Source organism: Bos javanicus, chromosome 3, assembly GCF_032452875.1.
Source record: "Bos javanicus breed banteng chromosome 3, ARS-OSU_banteng_1.0, whole genome shotgun sequence".
Classification (NCBI taxonomy): Eukaryota; Metazoa; Chordata; class Mammalia; order Artiodactyla; family Bovidae; genus Bos; species Bos javanicus.
This window is the reverse complement of record NC_083870.1, coordinates 795,573-818,382: the sequence shown is the minus strand read 5'-3', so window position 1 is coordinate 818,382 and position 22,810 is coordinate 795,573. Positions and strand designations below refer to the sequence as shown.

Here is a 22,810-nt window from a genome sequence, read left to right as displayed (position 1 = left end):
TTTTTTTTTATTTCTAGCCTGTTCCCATGCTTTTGGCACAGAGTCATCCACATGAAGAACAACCCTGTTTCCTAAGCTGGGGTTATTTTTAGCTCACCACTGGATTGCTGTTTATAGTATATTATTATACAAAAAGCTCTTTGTCACTTGCTTCTACCAATTTAGAAATAACTGGCTTTGTTCATTCCTCTCACTACAGTTCTAACAGGACTGGTTTTCCTAGGATTTTCAAAAGAAAGCTCAGTACTACAAATGGGTTTTTGAATCAAATATGAACCTTCATAATGGGACAAAGGTCACATTTACAGAAAACTGACTTATGTCCCAGGCACTTGGCAGGACACTTTAACTTGCCCAAAGTCAGAGATTATGTCACAGAGCTAGGATTCATATTCAGGTCTGCCTGACTGTAGAGCTTTTCTGCCACATCACATTGGTTATTGAACGTATTTCAAAAATTTATAAATCCATTTTTACTCTGTAGCTGTAAAAGAATTTCACACAATATGTTAGGGAAAACACTGAAACTGCCTGCCCTGGCTAGGCACCGTAGCAACCATTTGCATGAATTATTTTTTGACAGGTGGTCCAGGTAAAGAATGCAGAACCAACAAGTGACCACAACCAGAAGAATTCAGGAAAGGTCAAAAGGAGATGCCACCTGTCTTACTGACCTTCCAGAATCCTCCTCATTGAAATCCATTTTGGCTGAGCAATGGCTGAGCCACCAGGAAGGACCCCGAGTCAGAATGATTGGCCAGAGACAATCTGGTAACTAATCCCATCACCATAAAACCTGAGACTATGAGTCATGCAGCAGAGTCCTGCTCTTCACCTAAGTGCCCCTTGCTTAATAAAATCTCTTGCTTTGTCAATACGTGTCTCCTTGAACAATTCATTTCTGAGCGTTAGACAAGAGCCCCCATGGGTCACCCTTCCTGCAACAAATACACAAAAAAATATGTTCTTCCTTTCTTATGTTAAGACAGTTTGAGGTCATGTTGCTGGATATTCCATGACCCATTTCTTACTCTCTTTAGCTCTATTTCCTTTCACCATTAGCTACCTCATCATCCTTCGCTATACAATCTATTAAACCTTCCAACTATCTTTTGACTCACTGGAATACGTGTGCTCTTCTATGCACACACTTTGGTTGACTAGAACAGAAGGAGGCCCATGGTATGTATGAGCAATATGATTTATTATGGACAAATAGTAGAAAAAATGCTACTAATATCCACAAGTAAGTTCCTTAAGTCATATGTAAAGAGACAATATTATTAAAAGTTTGCTTTATTTTTCAGTTGAATCAAGTATCAATACTATCTCCCAATTACATTGTATGCCTTACAAACATTAGCACAGTTAGTATCACCTCATCAACAACCGAATAATAAATCAAACTAGGTCCCGGTGGTTATGTCCACATCTACATTGCCAGGGTGACCAGGAACTCTTATTTGTTTGCTTTAGCTTTTAGTTCTTGGTTATATCTATAAAGAAAACAAAAAGAAAAAAAATCATGAATCACAATAAACACATTCATTTCTTAACTAAAATTTTTTTTTCTTTTTTTTTTGGTTGCACTGCATAGCATGTGGGATCTTAATTCCCTGACCAGGGATAGAATCCATGCTCCCTGCAGTGGAAATGTGGAATCTTAACCACTGGACCACCAGGGACGACCCTAGATAACATTTATAATAAGAAGGGAATGAGAATCATATTCCATCTCTTCTTTTTCACTAGTCAAGAGGCTATAGAGTTGTAAACACAATCTTCCCAGGGGCTTGTAGGTAGAAATATGCAGGAAGAATAACCTAAGGACTTTATTCGAATCTGGCTTGAAGCTGTCAAAAAGTCTTAACTGACTTACAGTTTGTTGTACGAAAGTATTAATTTAAGAATATTTTCATTCTTGAACTATATGAGAGTATGACAAATGTGAACATATGTATAAAATTTACCAAAACGTAGTCACCTAGAGTTTTTAATTTTATACTCACAAAGCATCTTCCCTGAGAATAAAATCAGTTGGCAATGGGCCTGTCTAGTCACTAACAATATAATTCTGTGACACAGGCTGGCTACTGGGTTAGGAGGTGTAACATTTAAGTTTGTTGAAACTAAGGACAATTTCTTCAGTTCTCATTAATTCTCAATTGTCATTAATTCAAAGAAGAATTAACCACAAAGCTACAGAGTCTTTCTGTTTTACAACACCCTGGGCTTCATTTACTAATCTTCTCAGCTGAAAGCAGAGTGGAAAACTGAACAAGCACAAAAAGGCAGCTATTCTATGAAGCCTATCTTACCTCCCATATTTCTCAAAAGGTCCTGATTTCAAATATTCAACCATATTTTCCTGAGTGTTCCAGAGAGTCCAACATTTTTATTTCTAACTACATCTCTCAATCTGCTATTTTAATTGTAAGGCTAAACATCTTTTCGTTAAATTGTATCTGAATTTCTGATATTAGAAATTACATTTCTGAATGTGGCACTTAGTGTTCTCATAGCTTTACTATCATGAGTTAATATCAGGTTAAAATAAGATGGTGTATGAGAAAAGTACTCTGTGAATAAAATCACTATACAAACTGAAGTTTATATTGATATAAGTTAAGACCTAAAAATGGTTATCAGGCATTTATAGAATGAGTGAGTATTCATATCTGTTATGTGCTAGATTATTAATTAAGCTGCAAGTAAAGCTAGGTATGGTACAGATGAATTAAATTAAATGCACTATACACTACAGACGGAGAAGGCAATGGCACCCCACTCCAGTACTCTTGCCTGGAAAATCCCATGGACGGAGGAGCCTGGTAGGCTGCAGTCCATGGAGTTGCAAAGAGTTGGGCACGACTGAGCGACTTCACTTTCACTTTTCACTTGCATGCATTGGAGAAGGAAATGGCAACCCACTCCAGTATTCCTGCCTAGAGAATCCCAGGGACAGAGGAGCCTAGTGGGCTGCCGTCTATGGGGTCGCACAGAGTCAGACACAACTGAAGTGACTTAGCAGCAGCAGCAGCAGCAGCATACACTACAGAATAGAATGCTTTCTGGAAAGAAGGTATATTATATAGCTCAATGTTTTCTAATTTTTTATTGAGATCATTCAATTTTTTTAGCCAAAGAAAGCTGTTATTCATAACATTTTTTTGTAATTTAGGAAGGTCCTATGGTTTAAACAAAGCCAGAGTCTTCATCTAAGCTCATTCCAGAGTATTAGCTAGTCACTGACAAATAATATTAATTACTGAATAAACAGTTTCAAGGGCTTCCCAGGTGGCTTGGTGGTAAAGAATCTGCCTGCAATATAGGAGATGAGGGTTTGATCTCTGGGTGGGGAAGTTTCCCTGGATAAGGAAATGACAACCCACTCCAGTATTCTTGCCTGGGAAATCCCACGGACAGAAGAGCCTGGTGGGCTACAGTTCATGGGGTCACAAAGAGTCAGACACGACTGAATGACTAAACGACAACAAAAACATGGTGAGCTTACCTCCAAATACGAAAGAGCTGAGAGGCTCCTGCTGTCCCAACAAAGAAATTAACAGCAAATAGACTCCAGTTTTTTGGAATAATTACAAGTGAGTATCTTGACCAAATAAAGCCTGTTGAAATAAAATATTTTTAAAAAACAGCACAGGTATTGCTGCAATCTTATCTAAACATTTAATATTAGAGTAAAATAGACTATGATTTTATTTTCTTGGGCTCCAAAATCACTACAGATGGTGACTGCAGGCATGAAATTAATAGATGCTTGTTCCTTGGAATAAAAGCTATGACAAACCTAGCGAGGATATTAAAAAGTAGAGACATCCCTTTGCCAACAATAGTCAAAGGTATGGTTTTTCCAGTAGTCATGTATGGATATGAGGGTTGGACCATAAAGAAAGCTGAGTACTGAAGAACTGATGTTTTCAAATTGTGGTGCTGGAGAAGACTCCTTTTTTTTTGGAGAAGACTCTTGAGAGTCCCTTGGACAGCAAGAAGATCAAACCAGTCAATCCTAAAGGAAATCAACCCAGAATATTCATTGGAAGGACTGATGCTAAATCTGAAGTTTCAGTACTATGGTTATAGACCTGACTCACTGGAAAAGATCCTAATGCTGGGAAAGATTGAGAGCAGGAGGAGAATGGGGCAACAGAGGATGAGATGGTTGGATGGCATCACCAACTCAATAGACATGAGTTTGAGCAAACTCGGGGAGTAGTGAAACAGGGTAGCTTGGTGTGCTTCAGTCCATGGGGTCGCAAAGAGTCAGACACAACTTAGCGACTGAAAAACAACAACAACAGCATAAAGTAGGGAAAAAAGGTTATAATCTGAGATTTAATGAAGTTGGTATAATTCAGGTTACACAAAACACTCAGTTATTACATCAAAGAAAAATTTTTATAACCCTTCTTCTGCCTTCTTCGGCTATAGTCTAATAACTGCTTAAAGGTAATACCATTAGTTTCTTTGTGTGTGAGTGTGCGTGTATGTATTTCAAATGTTAAACAATCAAGTAAATTGATGTAAAACTAAGTATTGAATGTCCTATATGGAAGATATTCATTTAATTTACCTGTAGCCATCAAAACAGCAGACTGAGCCGTGCTGAGTTTTTCTGCAGGTCTGGCCATGTCAGCCAATCCAGCACACACCAGCCCCTGGAAATGAACATTTTTTTCAATGTTACTCTTTCTTAGAAGTGGAAGTATCAGAAAGCTGTTATACTTTAAATTTCTTGGTTAGATAATTTTTCCTTAATGTCGAAGTATACATGGTCATTTCTTCTCTGGCATATTTTTAATACTGTCTTTTATAGAATAATTCTACTCATACTCCACCACCAGCATCAGTCAGAAAGTTTAGTAATGAGTCCTAAAAGAATATTAGTTATGCTACTCTACCACACAGATTAGAATACATAATAGAATGATTTTTATTGATGAAAAATTCACTCCTCCATAAAATAAAGAGATACTAGGACAATGAACCCCTATATACCCATCACCCAGTCAACAATTATTGAGATTCTGCCATATTTACCTTTCCTCCTCCCTTTCTCCTTTTTTCTTTAAGTATTTTAAATCAAATTCTAAACATGTCATTAGAAAATATGGTCTTAAGAAATTCATTTTCAGGACTTCCCTTGGGGTCCAGAGGTTAGGAACACGCATGCCAATGCGGAGGACATGAGCTGGATCCCTGGTCTGGGAAGAGCCCACCTGCCAAGGGGCAGCTAAGCCTGGAGCCACAACTATTGAAGCCTGGGGTGTTCTAGAGTCCGAGTTCAGCATCTGCTGAGCCCGCCTGCTGCAACTACTGAAGCCTGAGTGCTCTAGAGGTGGTGCTGGGCAGCAAGAGAAGCCACTGCTCACTGCAACTAGAGGAAGCCTGTGTGCAGCAGCGAAGACCCAGGAAAGCCAACAATAAATAAATACATACATTCATTTTCAGGTTTTATTGAATTTCTAAAAGATGCATGAAACACTTAAAAAAAAAAAAGGTTTTTTCCTCCTAAATAGAACACATGCATACTTGGGAATTTATACACAAATTTAAACCAAATTAAAATGATTTTTATTTAATAAAGTCAGTGGTTCAAGAAAGCAGTGATTCTGGCTCAAAGAGTGGCAAATGGTTAAATACAGAAGTGGAAATAGAGGTATATCATGACTAACACTACTTTTCTTCATAATTTCCATCCATAGTCATGTGATTTTCTTCTCAAATAGCTCCAAATCATCACTCTTACATTCTTCTTCCAGGTCCTAATATACATTTTCTCTCATTATTTGTTCCACTTTGGCAGGGTGGAACACTGCCCTTGTATAGGGGAAGAAGGGGACTGGTTTCTACCATTATTCTACGCGGTCCATGTATTACTACACTGTGGCTTTTCAAGCAGATTTATGATGATAGAGGCTATATTCTAGCATTGTCTTTTGGAAGAAGGTAGCAGCCATGATTTTGTTTATGCTCAGCGTATACATTTCATTTTTCTAGGACATGTTAGTAATCATTCTCTCTCACAAAGGTCCTGAGTGCCCTCTCCCACAGTTCTTTTTCTCTCTTGAAATCATCTTCTCTCTTAATACATATGTACATATTTTCTGATCCATTTACAAAGACGTTGTAGATATCATGCCCTTTGACTCTAGTATTTTAGTGTATATTTGCTAAGAACAAGACTATCTTCCCATTTTCTTAAATATCTATAATCTAATCACAAAATTTCACATAGACAAGACACTGTTGTCTAATATACAGTTCACAGTCAAATTTTGACCCAGTTAAAACTGCCCCAAAATGTCTTAAAAAATTTTTTTTCTTGTCTTAGAGTGGTTACGTCAGGAGAATACACTGCATTTGGATGTTACACCTTTTAGTCTTCTTCTGAAGTTGAAGTGTAGTTGGTTTGTAATACTATATTATTTAGTTTCCTTTCCTGAATTTCTAAAAATCCTTATTTTCTATACCACTCTAATCTCATGTAAATTATCTAGAAAATCTTATTGTGAATTTACTTATCTCTGTCATTTACTAGCTTGATGACTCTGGTCAAGTTACATAATACTCTCTTTTTTTTGGCCATGCCGTTTATTCGATCTTAGCTCCCTGACAAGGGATTGAATTTGGGCACCCTGCAGTGGAAGTGCTGAATCCTAGCCCCTGGACAGCCATGGAATTCCCCATAACACCTGGCTTATATTCTTCACGTATAGAATGAGAGTATTAATAGCTACCCTTGCAAGAGTGATATATGATTAAATGAGATAATATGATTTAGAGATATTTAGCATAGTGTCTGGAAAATATTACTGTTAGCAACAACAAACAGTACTTTACATTTTTAGAGGAACAGAGGTAAGGGAATAATAGTCTCTGTACCCTTTCCTGTATTTCTAGCCTCAGGGGCTAGAAGGTCGATGTTCCTCTTCTTTATTATGAACTTTACTCAAATAATAGAACTGTAGAGTCAGAGAGCGCGTGGAGTATACTGAAAGACTGTGTAAATTACTCCCTAACATAGGAAGCAAGTACCAATTATAGAAAGGTCCAAAGTGACTTATAAAGGGGGTCATGTAAGTGTTTAAGAGCCTAGGTTTTGAAGTCAAATTAGACTTGAGGGCTCACATCCTGAGTCCGTCGTCACTTAATAACAGTTTTAGTTCTTTGAACCTCAGTATCTTTACATCTCAGATTTTTTCTGGTGAATATTAAATATGAGACAGTGTATTAAATAACCCAATGTAGACAGTTTAGCATCTAGCAGATTCAAGTTATTTCTCTGCTTCCATCAATTAAAAACTGGTTTTCAAATGTGTGTGATTCTTTCTGGCACCTGGTTATCTCCACTGGGTGGAGTAAATACTCATCAGATAGTGTAAAACATTTTTTTCCTTCTTTTCTTGCAATATTTTCTCCTCTAGTTAAAAAAAAAACAATTCACATAATACTTTTAGAGGAGTGTAAAAAACAATGAAAAACCACTATATAATATTCCAATTCCAAACACTTAAGAGATAGCAAAGTTCTCAAGATTCTAAACTGTGAATTAGCATATGTTAGGAGTTACAGCTGGAAAAGCAAGTAGTTAGATACTAAAAATCAGCATAGATAATCTTAAAACAGTTTGACTTATTCCTAAGAACAGAAAAATTAGCTACACAATATGGTGTAGTTAAATATAACCACACCAGAGTTAAATATAACCTAGTCTGTGCAAAAAGACTATGAGCAGAAAGAAAAAAAAGCTCTGAATTGACCTTCACATAATAGTTTCCCCAGGTTAGCCAAAGGGCTTCCCTGATTGCTCAGTTGGTAAAGAATCCGCCTGCAATGCAGGAAACCCCGGTTTGATTCCTGGGTCAGGAAGATCCCCTGGAGAAGGGATAGGCTACCCACTCCAGTATTCTTGGGCTTCCCTTGTGGTTCAGCTGATAAAGAATCACCTGCAGTGTGGGAGACCTGGGTTCGATCCCTGGAGGCTACCCACTCCGGTATTCTGGCCTGGAGAATTCCATAGACTGTAGTGGGCTAATTATTCTGTATTGCACTCATGCATTTTTGCTCTCACCAGTTCAGTTTTATTTTTATCAAGTCATTGTAGTTCTCCTCAGACATGTTTATACGTTTTGTTGCAGAGAAGCCAATTCTGACTCCATGTTGGAACTGTTTCTTTGACTTGCTTTTTGCTGCTTTTGTTATTATAATTATACAGAACAGCCTGCCTCGGAATCCTGCCCCCCTGTCTGACTATAAAGTGCCTTTGTTCAGAACCTTGTGCACCTGTAGATGGCAGGAGGGAAGAAATCAACACATCCCCTGCCTGAGGCTTGCCATTCCAGGAGACTGGCAAGATTAATGGTCTTTTTTACTTTGCTTCCTCACCTTCCCCATCTCTGATCTATAAAAGAACCTGGCATCAAGATCCCGATAAGATGGTTATTTTGAGGCGTTAGGCTGCCATCTTCTTGGCCAGCCAGCTCCTCAATCAGTCTTCCTTGCCTCAGTCCCTCATCTCTCGGATTCACTGGCCTGTTGTGCAGCGAGCAGAGCAGAGCAAGTTTGGACTCAGTAACAGTTTTATTTTTTAATATAATTTATCTAATTTAATGAACTAGGTAAATAGCTGATATACAAAAAGAGGGTTGCTATTTCTATGAAACTAAAGTGATTGCTTTGGAAAGATTGAATAAAGGTAAGTTGTTAAACTTGCTATCAAATTTGGTGTAAACAAGACAGATACAAAAAGATTGGTAGGGGGAAACATAGAAATCTAGCAGGTTTCTATTACCAGACTATTATGAAAAAGTCTATAAACTTGGTCTGATTTAAAGACAACTAAACTAAAATTATACAGGATGCACTGTGGCTATAATTCTTCCATGATAAATGATGTGGAACTCAAAATCAGTGGATCCACACACAAAGCCCTGGCATTATAGTAAATGATTGATAAATGAATATGTGTTTGTAGTCTTAGGGTTAAAATAGTTAAAGTAAGAATGCTCAAACTACCACACAATTGCACTCATCTCACATGCTAGTAAAGTAATGCTTAAAATTCTCCAAGCCAGGCTTCAGCAATATGTGAACCGTGAACTTCCTGATGTTCAAGCTGGTTTTAGAAAAGGCAGAGGAACCAGAGATCAAATTGCCAACATCTGCTGGGTCATAGAAAAAGCAAGAGAGTTCCAGAAAAACATCTATTTCTGCTTTATTGACTATGCCAAAGCCTTTGACTGTGTGGATCACAATAAACCGTGGAAAAGTCTGAAAGAGATGGGAATACCAGACCACCTGATCTACCTCTTGAGAAATTTGTATGCGGGTCAGGAAGCAACAGTTAGAACTGGACATGGAACAACAGACTGGTTCCAAATAGGAAAAGGAGTACGTCAAGGCTGTATATTGCCACCCTGCTTATTTAACTTCTATGCAGAGTACATCATGAGAAACGCTGGGCTGGAAGAAGCAGAAGCTGGAATCAAGATTGCCAGGAGAAATATCAATAACCTCAGATATGCAGATGACACCACCCTTATGGCAGAAAGTGAAGAGGAACTAAAAAACCTCTTGATGAAAGTGAAAGTGGAGAGTGAAAAAGTTGGCTTAAAGCTCAACATTCAGAAAACGAAGATCATGACATCTGGTCCCATCACTTCATGGGAAATAGATGGGGAAACAGTGGAAACAGTGTCAGACTTTATTTTTTGGGGCTCCAAAATCACTGCAGATGGTGACTGCTAAAAGACGCTTACTCCTTGGAAGGAAAGTTATGTCCAACCTAGATAGCATATTGAAAGGCAGAGACATTACTTTGCCAACAAAGGTTCGTCTAGTCAAGGCTATGGTTTTTCCTGTGGTCATGTATGGATGTGAGAGTTGGACTGTGAAGAAAGCTGAGCACTGAAGAATTGATGCTTTTGAACTGTGGTGTTGGAGAAGACTCTTGAGAGTCCCTTGGACTGCAAGGAGATCCAACCAGTCCATTCTGAAGGAGATCAGCCCTGGGATTTCTTTGGAAGGAATGATGCTAAAGCTGAAACTCCAGTACTTTGGCCACCTCATGCGAAGAGTTGACTCATTGGAAAAGACTCTGATGCTGGGAGGGATTGGGGGCAGGAGGAGAAGGGGATGACAGAGGATGAGATGGCTGAATGGCATCACTGATTCGATCGACGTGAGTCTGAGTGAACTCCGGGAGTTGGTGATGGACAGGGAGGCCTGGTGTGCTGCAATTCATGGGGTCACAGAGAGTCGGACACAACTGAGCGACTGAACTGAACTGAACTGATGTAGTATTATTTTTTAGAATTATCCAGTTTGACCTTTATGATTATTTGATTTCAAGGCTAAGAAGGATTCAACCATAGTTAAATATCTAAAGAAGCACAGTCTAAAATTCTTAAGGTAGAACTTACGTGAGAACAAGACACAGGAGTTTCTATGGTTGTGAGGTCATCAGGAGACTATGCAGAATGTCAACATGAACTTAAAATAGATGTTTTTAAAGGAGATGGTGGAGAAAGCACTTATGAGTATATAATACTGTTAATGTTTCAAAACTCTGATAGATCAGATCAAAGAACCACCAAAGCTATTGGTAAAATAAAGAAACATCTACATTGTGGCAAATTTGTGATGAGAGGACCCCTCACAAATTTACTGTAAATACAGTAAGTCATTCTTTTAACTTTTTTTGGTAAATTTTTACTGGAGTATAGTTGATTCACAATGTTGTATTAGTTCAAGTGTACAGCAAAGTGAATCAGTTATACATACACATATATCCACTCTTTTTACATACTTTTCCCATGTAGGTCATTACAAGGTACTGAATAAAGTTCCTATTGCTACACAGTAGATCTTCATTAGTTATCTAGTTTATCATTCTTACTTTTTAAATAATGTTTCTAGAAACAATATTTCAGAAATTAATTCCACTTTGTAGATACATAATTTTAAGTGTTGGTCGGGACAGAAGAGGAAATATACCTTTTATAGTATTTTTTTTTTATACTACACTGCTTTTAAATGCTTAGAGTATGAGCTGAAATCATTAAAGTTGATATTCTGTAATTTCTTTTTTAAACTGATAGAGCCTTTTTGCAATATACAAATCTAAAAAAAAGAACTGCTCCCTAGTTCTCTGTAAATATAGTCCCCAATCACTAATTTACTCTAATCCTGTTTTATAGGTGAGACAAAAGGGCACAGATAGAACTTGCATAAGGCCATAAAATTGAGGGATAGCTAATTCCAGTTCTAACATTCTTTTTTCTTAAATTTTTATTTTATTTATTTTTTTCCCAATTCCATATGCCTTTATTTTATTTTTACTTTACAATATTGTATTGGTTTTGCCATACATCAACATGAATCCGCCACGGATGTACACGTGTTCCCAATCCTGAAGCCCCCTTCCACCTCCCTCCCCATACCATCCATCTGGGTCATCCCAGTGCACCAGCCCCAAGCTTCCTGTATCCTGCATCGAACCTGGACTGGCAATTCGTTTCTTATATGATATTATACATGTTTCAATGCCATTCTCCCAAATCATCCCCCACCTCTTTTACTCCCACAGAATCCAAAAGACTTTTCTATACATCTGTATCTCTTTTGCTGTCTCACTTACAGGGTTATCGTTACCATCTTTCTAAATTCCATATATATGTGCAGTTCTAACATTCTTAACTACTTAGATTTACAACTGAGTTTCTGAACTGTTCTAACAATTTAAAACTACACATTAAAAAAAATAAATAAATAAAACTACACATTTAAAAGAATCAATATATCCTACAACCCAACAACAAAAAAAACCTTTATTAAAACTTGGGCAAAGAGGTTAAATACTTTTCCAAAGAAAATGTAAAAATGGTCAATAAGCATATCAAAAGATGCTTAGCACAGCTAATAATATTAGGGAAATGCACATGAAAACAACGCACCACTTCACACCCACTGAAGTGTATTAAAGGGTATTATAAAACAACAACGAAAGTAACAAGTGTTGGCAGGGATGAATGGAAACTGGAAACCTTGTGATTGCTGGTGGAAACTTAAAACAGTGCAGCCACTGTGGAATATAGTAAAGCAGTTCATTAAAAGATTAAACACAGAATTACCATATGATCCAACAATTCTATTTGTAGTTATATACACAAAAGAACAGAAAGCAGGGTCTGGAACAGATATTGTATGGACACCCAGGTGTCTATCAACAGAAAACTGAAAAAACAAAATGTGATACATACATACGATGAAATATTATTCAGACTTTAAAAGGCAGGGAATTCTGACACAGATGAACCTTAGGATACTATGCTAAGTGAAAAACGCCAGGCACAAAAAGACAAATACTGAAATACTGTATGATTTCATTTATAGAAGATACCCAGAGTAGTCAAATTCACAGACAAAGTAGAATGCTAGTTGCCAGGGGCTGGGGAAGAGGGAAATGAAGAGCTATGATTTAATGGGTTCATTGTTTTAGTTCTGCAAGATCAAGAGTACTAGATCACAACACTGAGGAACAATTACCCTACAATTAAAAAAAAAAATTAAAAGAAGAGTACAGGAGATTGGTTGAATAGTGATATACTCAACTCTAAAAAAGAGGTTAAGATGTGAAATTTATGTGCATTTTATTACAATAAAAAGCAGAAAGCCTGTAGATCACTAGTTTTCAAACTTTAAAAGTCATCAGAATCACCTGTAGAGCCTATTATTAAAACACAAATTACTGGGCTCCACCCCCATAGTTCCAAATTTAGTAAATCTGCAATGGGGCCTGAAAATTTGTGTTTCTAACATGTTCCTGGATGATGCCAAGGTTGCAGGTCTGGGGATGACATTTTGAGAAGCACTGCATCAAGCCAAAACTGGCCCTTCCAACATAAAATCAATGATTTGTTATTAATAGCCATTACAATTACTTTTTTCAGCTAAATGAGAACTTTATGAATGGAAACTCTGGCATAGGATAAAAGCATTTACTGTGGAGTCAGAAGTTCCAGATTCTATCATTTACCAAATGTTAATATATATATATATATATATATATCCTGGATAAATTCTGCTTTTTGAGACTAATTTTCCTTGCCACTATTTTGGTGTTAGTATCTTAAGTTCTCAAACTAAGTTAATAACAAAAGTTAATTTTGGGCGGGGGGAGGGGGGAGTTCAAACCAATTTAACGTTTTACATAGTCAGAAAATTTTAGAATGAAGTTTCATGTTCTTAGGGCCCACAATTATAATCTTTTTGATGATAATAAATTCCCCAAAGGGCTCCTTATCTAAGGAGTTCAAAAGACCCCAAGTAGGTAGTATGCTTATAGAGTAAAAATGATATATCTGAGAATATTTACATGAAATTATTTCAAGCCGTATCATGAATATTTAAAGTACATCCTTCAGAAAAGTTACTTCAAATTAATAAGCTCTTTTAAAGAATATCTTTTTCAGTAGCATCAGCCAAAACCTAAGACTTACCCATTTCATAATTGGAGCCCAGAAAAATACCGTTCTGGGACCTGGAAAAAAAAAAAGAAGGAAAAATTTAGCAAGTAACCAACTATTTTCTATATGTCTTTTAAACAGCTATCACCAAATTTCAAAAACTCAAAGATTTATCAATCTATTTCTAATAATTATTACTGTGCTTTCTGCATGCTTTGTATTTAAGTTAAAATTTAGAGAGTCACCATGGTATCAATTTTTCATACAAGTTGTTTGATTTCCTTGTCAATTCTCTGTATTTTTGAGAACTATCAAAATTAGCTAAAGTATAATAGAGGTAGTTTTGAAAACTATTCTCAGTGTATTTTGCTTTGAACATGCAACTTTATTTATCATTTTATTTAAGGATAATCTTCAATTTGAGGAAATGATAAATTATGGAATTTTTGTGATGTAAACCTCAGTAGATATATATATGTATATATTTACTAATTCTATTAATATTTATTATTATAAATGATGTCACCACATGTATTCTAGTAAAACTTCTTACAAAATTCTATTTTTCCTAGTAAAAAATTAATGAACCTAACCTGAAATTAATTTAACCTAACTTTAAAGGGCACACAAGAAAGGGGAAAGTCCTTGTTTTAGTTATCCTGGTACTCATCCACCTCATGCAAAATGTTCAATAAATGTTGACAGTATTTTTGAAATACTGTCAATATTTTGAATATATTTGAATTTCAAAATAGTGACGGTATTTTGAAAAACAACTCTGGTTTTCCAGATAACCTGGAATTTGAGAAGCACTGTGAATTTCAGAAACAAATAAGCAATTTGTTTCAGAGCTGGAAGTAAACTCACAGATCATCCTTCATTTTTACCAATAAGGCTCAGAAGAGTTCCATGACCTACTCAAGTCATGTGGGTAGTAAGCCCAGCATTGTAATTAGAAACTAAATGTTCTAACTCTCAAACTTGTGCTCTTTGACCAATAACCAATAACATAAGTTCTTACTCTTCCAAATCACACATCTCTTTTAACCTTTCAGGGCATACAGTGACAGTAAAAAAACAGATTTGTCCATGGTAAATCAAAAGCTAAATCCAATACACATCACAGCACTTAATACGGTATATATGTTCTCTACACACTGGATCAACAAAAGACACTTCTTAACATAATTTCACATAAGACTTTTAAGCCAATTCAAAATGTAAAAAGTCTAATTATATTCATGATTATTATTTCTACCTTAATATTCCACTTTACTTTGTAAAAATAAATAAATCACATCTAAAAGGGCATAATCACCCAATGTAACACATTTATTTCTCTTCATCTACTCTAGTAATATTTCTCAATAGCACTATCAGGTAAAGATGTTTTTTTTTTCCAATTTTACCCCTAGTAGGTGAGCATGGGAATACCAGACCACTTCACCTGCCTCCTGAGAAACCTATACACAGGTCAAGAAGCAACAGTTAGAACCGGACTTCGAACAACAGACTGGTTCAAAACTGGAAAACGAATACGTCAAGGCTGTATATTGTTACCCTGATTATTTAACTTATATGCAGAGACAACATGCAAAATGCCGGGTTAGATGAAGCACAAGCTGGAATTAAGATTGCTGAGAGAAACATCAATAACCTCAGATATGAAGATGCCACTACTCTTATGGCAGAAAGCAAAGAGGAACTAAGGAGCTTCTTAATGAAGGTGAAAGAGGAGAGTCTAAAAGCTGGTTTAAATTTCAACGTTCAAAAAAATAAGATCATTGTATCTGGTCCTATCCCTTCATGGCAAATAGATGGGGAAACAATGGAAACAGTGACAGACTTTGTTTTTTTGGGCTCCAAAATCACTGTAGACAGTGACTGGAGCCATGAAATCAAAAGACACTTCTTGTAGAAAAGCTATGACAAACCTAGACAGTGCATTCAAAAGCAGAGACATTACTTTGCCACAAAGGTCCACACAGTCAAAGCTATGGTTTTTCTAGTAGTCAGCTATGGATGTGAGTGTAGGACCATAAAGAAGGCTGAACACCGAAGAATTGATGCTTTCAAATTATGGTGCTGGAGAACTCTTGAGAGCCCTGTGGACAGCAAGGAGATCACATCAGTCAATCCTAAAGGAAATCAACCCTGAATATTCCTAGAAGGGCTGATGCTGAAGCTCTAATACTTTGGGCACCTGATGCAAAGAACTGACTCATTGGAAAAGACCCTGATGCTGGGAAAGATTGAAGGCAGGAGGAGAAGGGGACAACAGAGGATGAGATAGCTGGATGGCATCACCGACTCGATGGACATGAGTTTGAAGAAGTTCCAGGAGATGGTGAAGGACAGAGAAGACTGGTGTGCTGCAGTCCATGTGGTCACAAAGAGTCAGACACGACTGAGTGACTGAATAACAACAACAAGGTGAATATTCACTGCCATTAATAAAGAAATGTTTCCAATCACATACATAAATAACATTTAAAAGATAAAATTGAATTAAACCCATTATTTAAAAATAACAGATAATGAAACTGAAAAAGCACAGAGCTAAAAAAAAGAAAATGCAGGGATTTAAGTTAAGATTTAGTTGCAGTTGTGGCTTTAATTTGTTGCAGAGATCATTCATTCATTCACTCATAGTAATTACTTCATGCTTTATAGTCTCCTAGGCAATAAGGATACATTGGCAAATCAGACAGTGCTGGCTTTTAATAAGTTAAGCACAGGCAGGTTAAGTAAAATCATATCTGTAAGCTGTATAAAAAACATTTAAGGGGAACAATTTTAAAGTGTTTTTCATCAAAACCACTCTAGTTTCAGTTATATTGCTGTTGCGAAGTCGCTTCAGTCGTGTCCGACTCTGTGGGACCCCAGAGATGACAGCCCACCAGGCTCCCCCGTCCCTGGGATTCTCCAAGCAAGAACACTGGAGTGGGTTGCCACTTCCTTCTCCAATGCATGAAAATGAAAAGCGAAGTCGCTCAGTCATGTCCGACTCTTCGCGACCCCATGGACTGAAGCCTACCAGGCTCCTCTGCCCATGGGATTTTCCAGGCAAGAGTACTGGAGTGGGGTGCCGAATACCACCACTCAAAAGTGAAAATTAAAGCAGTGATAATACTCCTTTTTGGGGTGCATTTTGGCTGAATTACTATCAAAAGTAGTTGGTTAATGTTAACAATAAGGAGAGAAATTTGAAAAATATAAAAAATGATATCTGATCCTTGTGTAACTTTTGCTTATTAATTAGTTCTAAGAAAGTATCAAACAGTATAAACCTTTGCTCACCTTTATCAATATTAAGTGATTGTAATGTTACAGTTTGGACTGTGCCACTATTCAACATATCATTGGTATATTTTTGTAGCCCTTTCAAACTAATTCACATTGTTCAATGTGATTTAAAATACAATGAGATTTAAAAATCAGATGTACTATTCAGTTCAGTTCAGTTCAGTCGCTCAGTCGTGTCCAATTCTTTGCGACCCCATGAATCGCAGCACTCCAGGCCTCCCTGTCCATCACCAACTCCTGGAGACAACCCAAACTCATGTCCATCGAGTCGGTGATGCCATTCAGCCATCTCATCCTCTGTCGTCCCCTTCTCCTCCTGCCTTCAACCCTTCCCAACATCAGGGTCTTTTCCAATGAGTCAGCTCTTCACATCAGGTGGCCAAAGTATTGGAGCTTCAGCTTCAACATCAGTCCTTCCAATGAACAACCAGGACTGATCTCCTTTAGGATGAACTGGTTGGATCTCCTTGCAGTCCAAGGGACTCTCAAGAGTCTTCTCCAACACCACAGTTCAAAAGCATCAATTCTTTGGCACTCAGCTTTCTTCACAGTACAACTCTCACATCCATACATGACCACTGGAAAAACCATAGCCTTGACTAGATGGACTTTTGCTGGCAAAGTAATGTCTCTGCTTTTTAATATACTATCTAGGTTGGTCATAACTTTCCTTCCCAGGAGTAATTGTCTTTTAAATTCATGGCTGCAATCACCATCTGCAGTGATTTTGGAGCCCCCAAAAATAAAGTCGGACACTCTTTCCCCATCTACTTCCCATGAAGTGATGGGACCAGATGCCGTGATCTTCGTTTTCTGAATGTATTATTACTAATATTTTACCAATAATCTAATTAGCTGTGTATTTACTTATATTGATAAATCTGGCTTATACATACGAGTTTCTAAGTAAGCTTATTTGCCGGGGTCCAGCCCCGGCTGATCCAGGGTATTCGAAGGAGAGACGGCATAGGCGACCTATTTATTTAAATATTTATCAAAGATATAAAGAGTAATAGAATGAGGATAGCTCAGTGAGGAAATTCAGTGGACAAAAGAGGCAGAGTAGCTTGGTTTACGCGGGAGACCAATAAAACTTCAAGACAAGAAGTTTGCACCACTTACGTAGGCCACAGGCGTCCTTCCGTTCTCCCGAAGGACAGGAGACACTGAGGCCTCCCTGGTCGGATCTTAGAAGCCCAGGCATAATTAGTAAGCATGGTGGGTTCCGCGCTCCAGATGGAGACTCAGCCAGAATTTGAGAGAGAGAGTGACATAGGGAGACCAAGTTTCAGTGAACAAGGCCCGCACTTTATTTTCCAAAGTAGTTTTTATACCTTAAGTTGTGCATAGAGGATACTGGGGGAAGGGGTGGAGTCATGCAAGGACAGCAGTTCCTGGTCCTAATCAAAGCCAGGCTTTCAAACTTATCATATGCAAAAGTTCAGGTGAATTACATCATCTTCTGGCCAGGAGGCCTGTTAACGTTTTAAGAAACTTATTTTTCTCTAAAGGTGATTATTCCAAAGTCAGGCACCAGCCTCCAAAAAAGCATTGGACAAAGCTGCATTCCTATAGGGCAAAGGTGAGGTGGGCTCAATCAAGAAAAGAATTAACTCAAGGGTCCAAGGTTACAAACTTGAGACTACTACTTACATTTCTATACACCCATTATATCAATCAATACACTGCCAAGGACACAGTAGGTAAGGGGTATGGGGACTTAGCAGCAAACATTGGCCCAGTAAGTGAAAAACCCTTCACCAATACAATTTCTAATCAATCTTTTAACTACTCAAAGGAATCTGTGTTTAGACAGTTTAGAACATCTCCTGCCTCTCACAGTCGGGAGGCTCTGAACAATCACGTGTGGCTGGAAAAACCTATTCAGGCAGGCTAGAGGATTTCCAAAGGAGTTTGTAGGTTGAAACACTGTCACACCCAGGAATTATTAACTGGAGCTGTAAGCTAACTCTTTTTTCAGAGAGAGGTAGTGGGGGACAGCCCCCCATAAAGTCAGAGGTGTAGGTAAAAGCACAAAGCAGAAAGTAGGCAGACTCTGGTTTTGGGGGTAGATGCTCGAGAATTTCCAGGGGGACTCTTGAGGCTCGATCCCGCCTTTGCGTATGCCGAGCCTCCTTCCTCATGACCTTTATCATGGGTGGGGCTCCTCACGCTGGCTCAGTGATAGAATTCTAGTTGAGCTATTCCAGATCCTGAAAGATGATGCTGTGGAAAGTGCTGCACTCAATATGCAATATGCACTCAATATGCAATATGCCGGCTCCCAGCACTTATTGAAACCCTAGAACATTTTTATATTTTTTTCCAGTTATAACTCAGTTTTATTGGCAAGCAAAGGATAGTACGCTCTCTAGGCCTGAGGGCGGGCTGACCCAAAAGGAGAGGCCTCAATCCCTCTTGGCTTCCTCCTTTTATATGTTTGTCTCCTTCCAGCCTTGAGCCTGCCCTATGCAAATTGGGCTGGCCAAGAAGGGGGCCTGGCTGTTTCACCTGAAGTTCTCACTCCTGTCAGTGGATTTTCCTTTGTTCCATTTTTGCAGGCTTTTTCCTTTGTCTTTTAGCCACCACCATTTTGGGCTCCTTTTTCCTATTCTAACTATCTAACATTCCCCCCCTCGAGATGGGACGCCCAATTCTTTGGGAATAGGGATGTTGAGGTCTCTCTGGCTACTTCCTGCTCAGCTGGGATGGCTAGGGGCATTGGGCCTCCCCCTCTTGCTCCTAGAACATTTAAACTTAATCCTAAAGTTCCTCTGTAATTTATCTTACTTTCTCAATCTTCAGGGAGCTGGATACCATCTTTAAACTAATAATTCTTCGAACACTAGGATATCATGGCATAGCCCCTATCTTTCCTTATGGGCCAAAACAATTATTCATCTTCCTACATACATATGACAGCTAGTCATTTTTATGTTTGACTATGTACTGTAAGTTTTCTATATTTTAAATTAGAGCAAATCTAGATGGTACTGAAATGGTTGCTGGGAGAGTTAAAACTATTAAGGAATTCTAAATTTTAATGTTCTTATATCTGAGTGAAAATCTATATTTAATTCCTGAGTTATTAATCTTTAATCCAGTGTCCTAAATTTTGTACTGTTCTGATCACAGGCACTATTACACTTCTAGAACTCTGGCACATGATTCCCTCTTCTAAATATTTGAACAAAATATGGAAACCTTTAGTAGATTAGGTTGGCATTTTGAAAGAAATGTTTAAAGGATAGAAAACATGAAGACATTGAGTTTCAAAATATAAATTCCTAATCCTAACTTGTTGTTTAGTCGTTAACTCGTGTCTGACTCTTTGCGACCCCATGGACTGTAGCCGCCAGGCTCCTCTGTCCATGGGATTTCCTGGGCAAGAATACTGGAATGGGCTACTATTTCCTTCTCCAGGGAATCTTCTCAACCCAGGGCTTGGGCCCACATCTCCTGCATTGGTAGGCAGATTCTTTACTCCTGAGCCACCAGGGAAGCCTAAGTTAATTAAATTTTAGCCCAGGACACTAGTTTTCAACCAGAGGTGATTTTGCTCCTCAGGAGACATTCACAATGCAAAGGACAACCCCCTACAACAATAATCCAGCCCCCAAAATACCTATTGTGCAAGGTTAGGAAACCTTGGTCTAGGTGGACTGACGAGCTAGGCAAATATGCAACTAGTTTCATGGCTCTAAATCTTAGCTCATACAGTCTCCTCCCAATAGTTGGCCTTGTCTTCATCTGGCTAACTCCAATATCCTTCTAAAACTCATCTTCCATCTCCTCAAGGAGTAGATTAAATGCCCCTTCTCTGAACTCCCAAAGCAGCAGCCTGTCTATTCTTCTATTGTTTTCTGCACATAACAATTAAACTGAACTGTTTATGCATCTATTACTTTAATTAGATAAAGTCCTGAAGTTAAAACCTGTTTCTTAGTTTTCCTAGACAAATAATATTTTTGAACAGAATTGAACTAGATGAACCATATCCAGGAGAGATGCTACTCAAAGATATTCAAATTTTAGGAAATTTGAGTATTTGCCTTGATACTGCTGCATCTTCAAGGATGAACTTCAGGACACCAGGTTCTCTTTACATCAGGGCTGTACTAGACTTTGACTCATTAGTTACTCTACTGTTACACCATGAGACTCCCCTTTTTGGCTCTTGAAAATTCTTTCCACGAGTCTGATGCCATAATGTGCTAATCCTATAAGTCAATCTTTTCAAACTCTCTGGTTACTTTATTTAGCTTGACTTTCTGAGATTCCTATCATCACACTTGGTTTATTTTCCTTTGTTGTATACAAAGTCTCAGGGTCATATGCAGTATCAATTACCAAGTTTATTTTTTATCCCTGCATGAAGCTTGCTTCATCACTCAAGGATAAGCCAATACACTGTCTTAGTCTCTGGCTTTGGATTCCCAAACAGACTCCATTCTTCTGTTTCAAAACTGATGCTTCCTCTTCTGTTACTCCAAAAACTGTTTCCTCTAGGGTTCTAGTTTCTTTATGAGCTGAAATGGTTGACCCTTCAGGGTTAATGAACAGTCAAGCTTTTCAGTAGCTTTGCCTGGTAACTGATTTACTCAACTGCCCTGTACTTGGTGGTAGTTTTAAAATATCAACTGCCTTTCTCCCACATAACCAAACTAAACAAAAACGTCAAACAGTAAATTATGGTTGCTAGAACAAAGGTCAAAAGAAGTTTAAGTATTTTATTTAGGGAATACTTTTAAACTACAAAACAAAGCCTAAATTAGTTTAACGACAGCTAAGCACTGAATTTAAAAACATCAGTAGCATATATATATTGTAATAATAAGACATTCTAAATTTCTAATTTTTCTGAAATGTCGGAGGATGCTGACAACTGACACAAATAATTAGAGATGTGTAAGTGCAAACAACAAGTAGTGTTTTCTTCATTGTTTAAAAAAGGGGGGGGGGAATAGCAATACCCATGATCATACAATAAGTAAACAAAAATTTTTAAAGAAAACTTATTTTACTTCATCCTTCCACTTTTTTTTTTCACTAAATACCATTCATTTTTATTAACTGTGTGCTTAGTCGCTCAGTTGTGTCTGAGTCTTTGCGACCCCATGGACTGTAGCCTTCCAGGCTCCTCTGTCCATGGGGATTCTCCAGGCAAAAATACTGGAGTAGGTTGCCATTTCCTTCTCCATATCCTTCCACTTTTAAGTAGTCATTTTCTACCTTAAAAGTAAAGAAGTCAAATAAATGTAGACATGTATTAATTTAGGTAGAGAGGCTATTTTCTTAAAAACAGCAGTCAATCAATAATGAAAATAGTAATGAGGAAACATCCCAACTGATTTTGACATTTAAAACATGAAACAAGTTAAAACACTTTTTTTATTGAAGTACGGTTGATTTACAATGTTGTGTGAATTACAGGTGTACAGCAAAGTGCTTCAGTTACACATATATAAATGTGTATATATATATAAATTTTTTTTCTTTTTCAGATTCTTTTCCATTATAGGTTATTACAAGATGTTGAATATGTGAAAGTGAAAGCTTTGCTTCCCTGGTGGCTCAGCTAGTAAAGAATCCGCCTGCAGTGTGAGAGACTTGGGTTCGATCCTTGGGTTGGGATCTGGGGAAGGGAAAGGCTACCCACTCCAGTATTCTGGCCTGGAGAATTCCATGGACTTTGTGGTTGGACACAACTGAGCGACTTCCACTTTCACAGTTGGTCCTTGAAGTATACAATAGGTCCTTGCTATTTACCTAAAACATGAAGCTTAGACAAAAATGTTTTGCAAACAGGTACCACCCAAACAGAGAGAATACAATGTTACACTATCTTTCCTAGATCTGGGAAAAACTGGTTTATGTTCTACAATGACACAGCTGTTCTCACTGAAGAGCATTAAAATAATAAAGTCATTAAATAATCATGATACCGAAAGTGATTATAATACCTTAACATCAAGATAAGCATAACTAGAGTATCTAGCTAACAATCATTATGATGA

General features: G+C 37.7%; 1 protein-coding gene and 1 non-coding gene across 3 annotated transcripts in view; both read right to left on the bottom strand.

Annotated features, from left to right (window-relative positions):
- Positions 1-16: 16 nt before the first annotated feature.
- Positions 17-107, bottom strand: LOC133245450 (small nucleolar RNA SNORA65). Its single transcript, XR_009735707.1, has one exon. It is a non-coding gene; the product is annotated as a small nucleolar RNA SNORA65 (small nucleolar RNA).
- Positions 108-1,280: 1,173 nt separating this feature from the next.
- MPC2 (mitochondrial pyruvate carrier 2) overlaps positions 1,281-22,810 on the bottom strand; it is a 31,086-nt gene continuing 9,556 nt past the window's right edge. For both annotated transcript variants that reach the window (XM_061399396.1, XM_061399397.1), the window contains exons 3-6: positions 13,521-13,561; positions 4,592-4,676; positions 3,515-3,626; positions 1,281-1,496 (exon numbers count right to left, since the gene is read on the bottom strand). In XM_061399396.1, the coding sequence (XP_061255380.1) occupies positions 1,460-1,496; positions 3,515-3,626; positions 4,592-4,676; positions 13,521-13,561 (275 nt within the window). In that variant the 3' untranslated portion in view covers positions 1,281-1,459. The remainder of the gene's footprint in view (positions 1,497-3,514; positions 3,627-4,591; positions 4,677-13,520; positions 13,562-22,810) is intronic.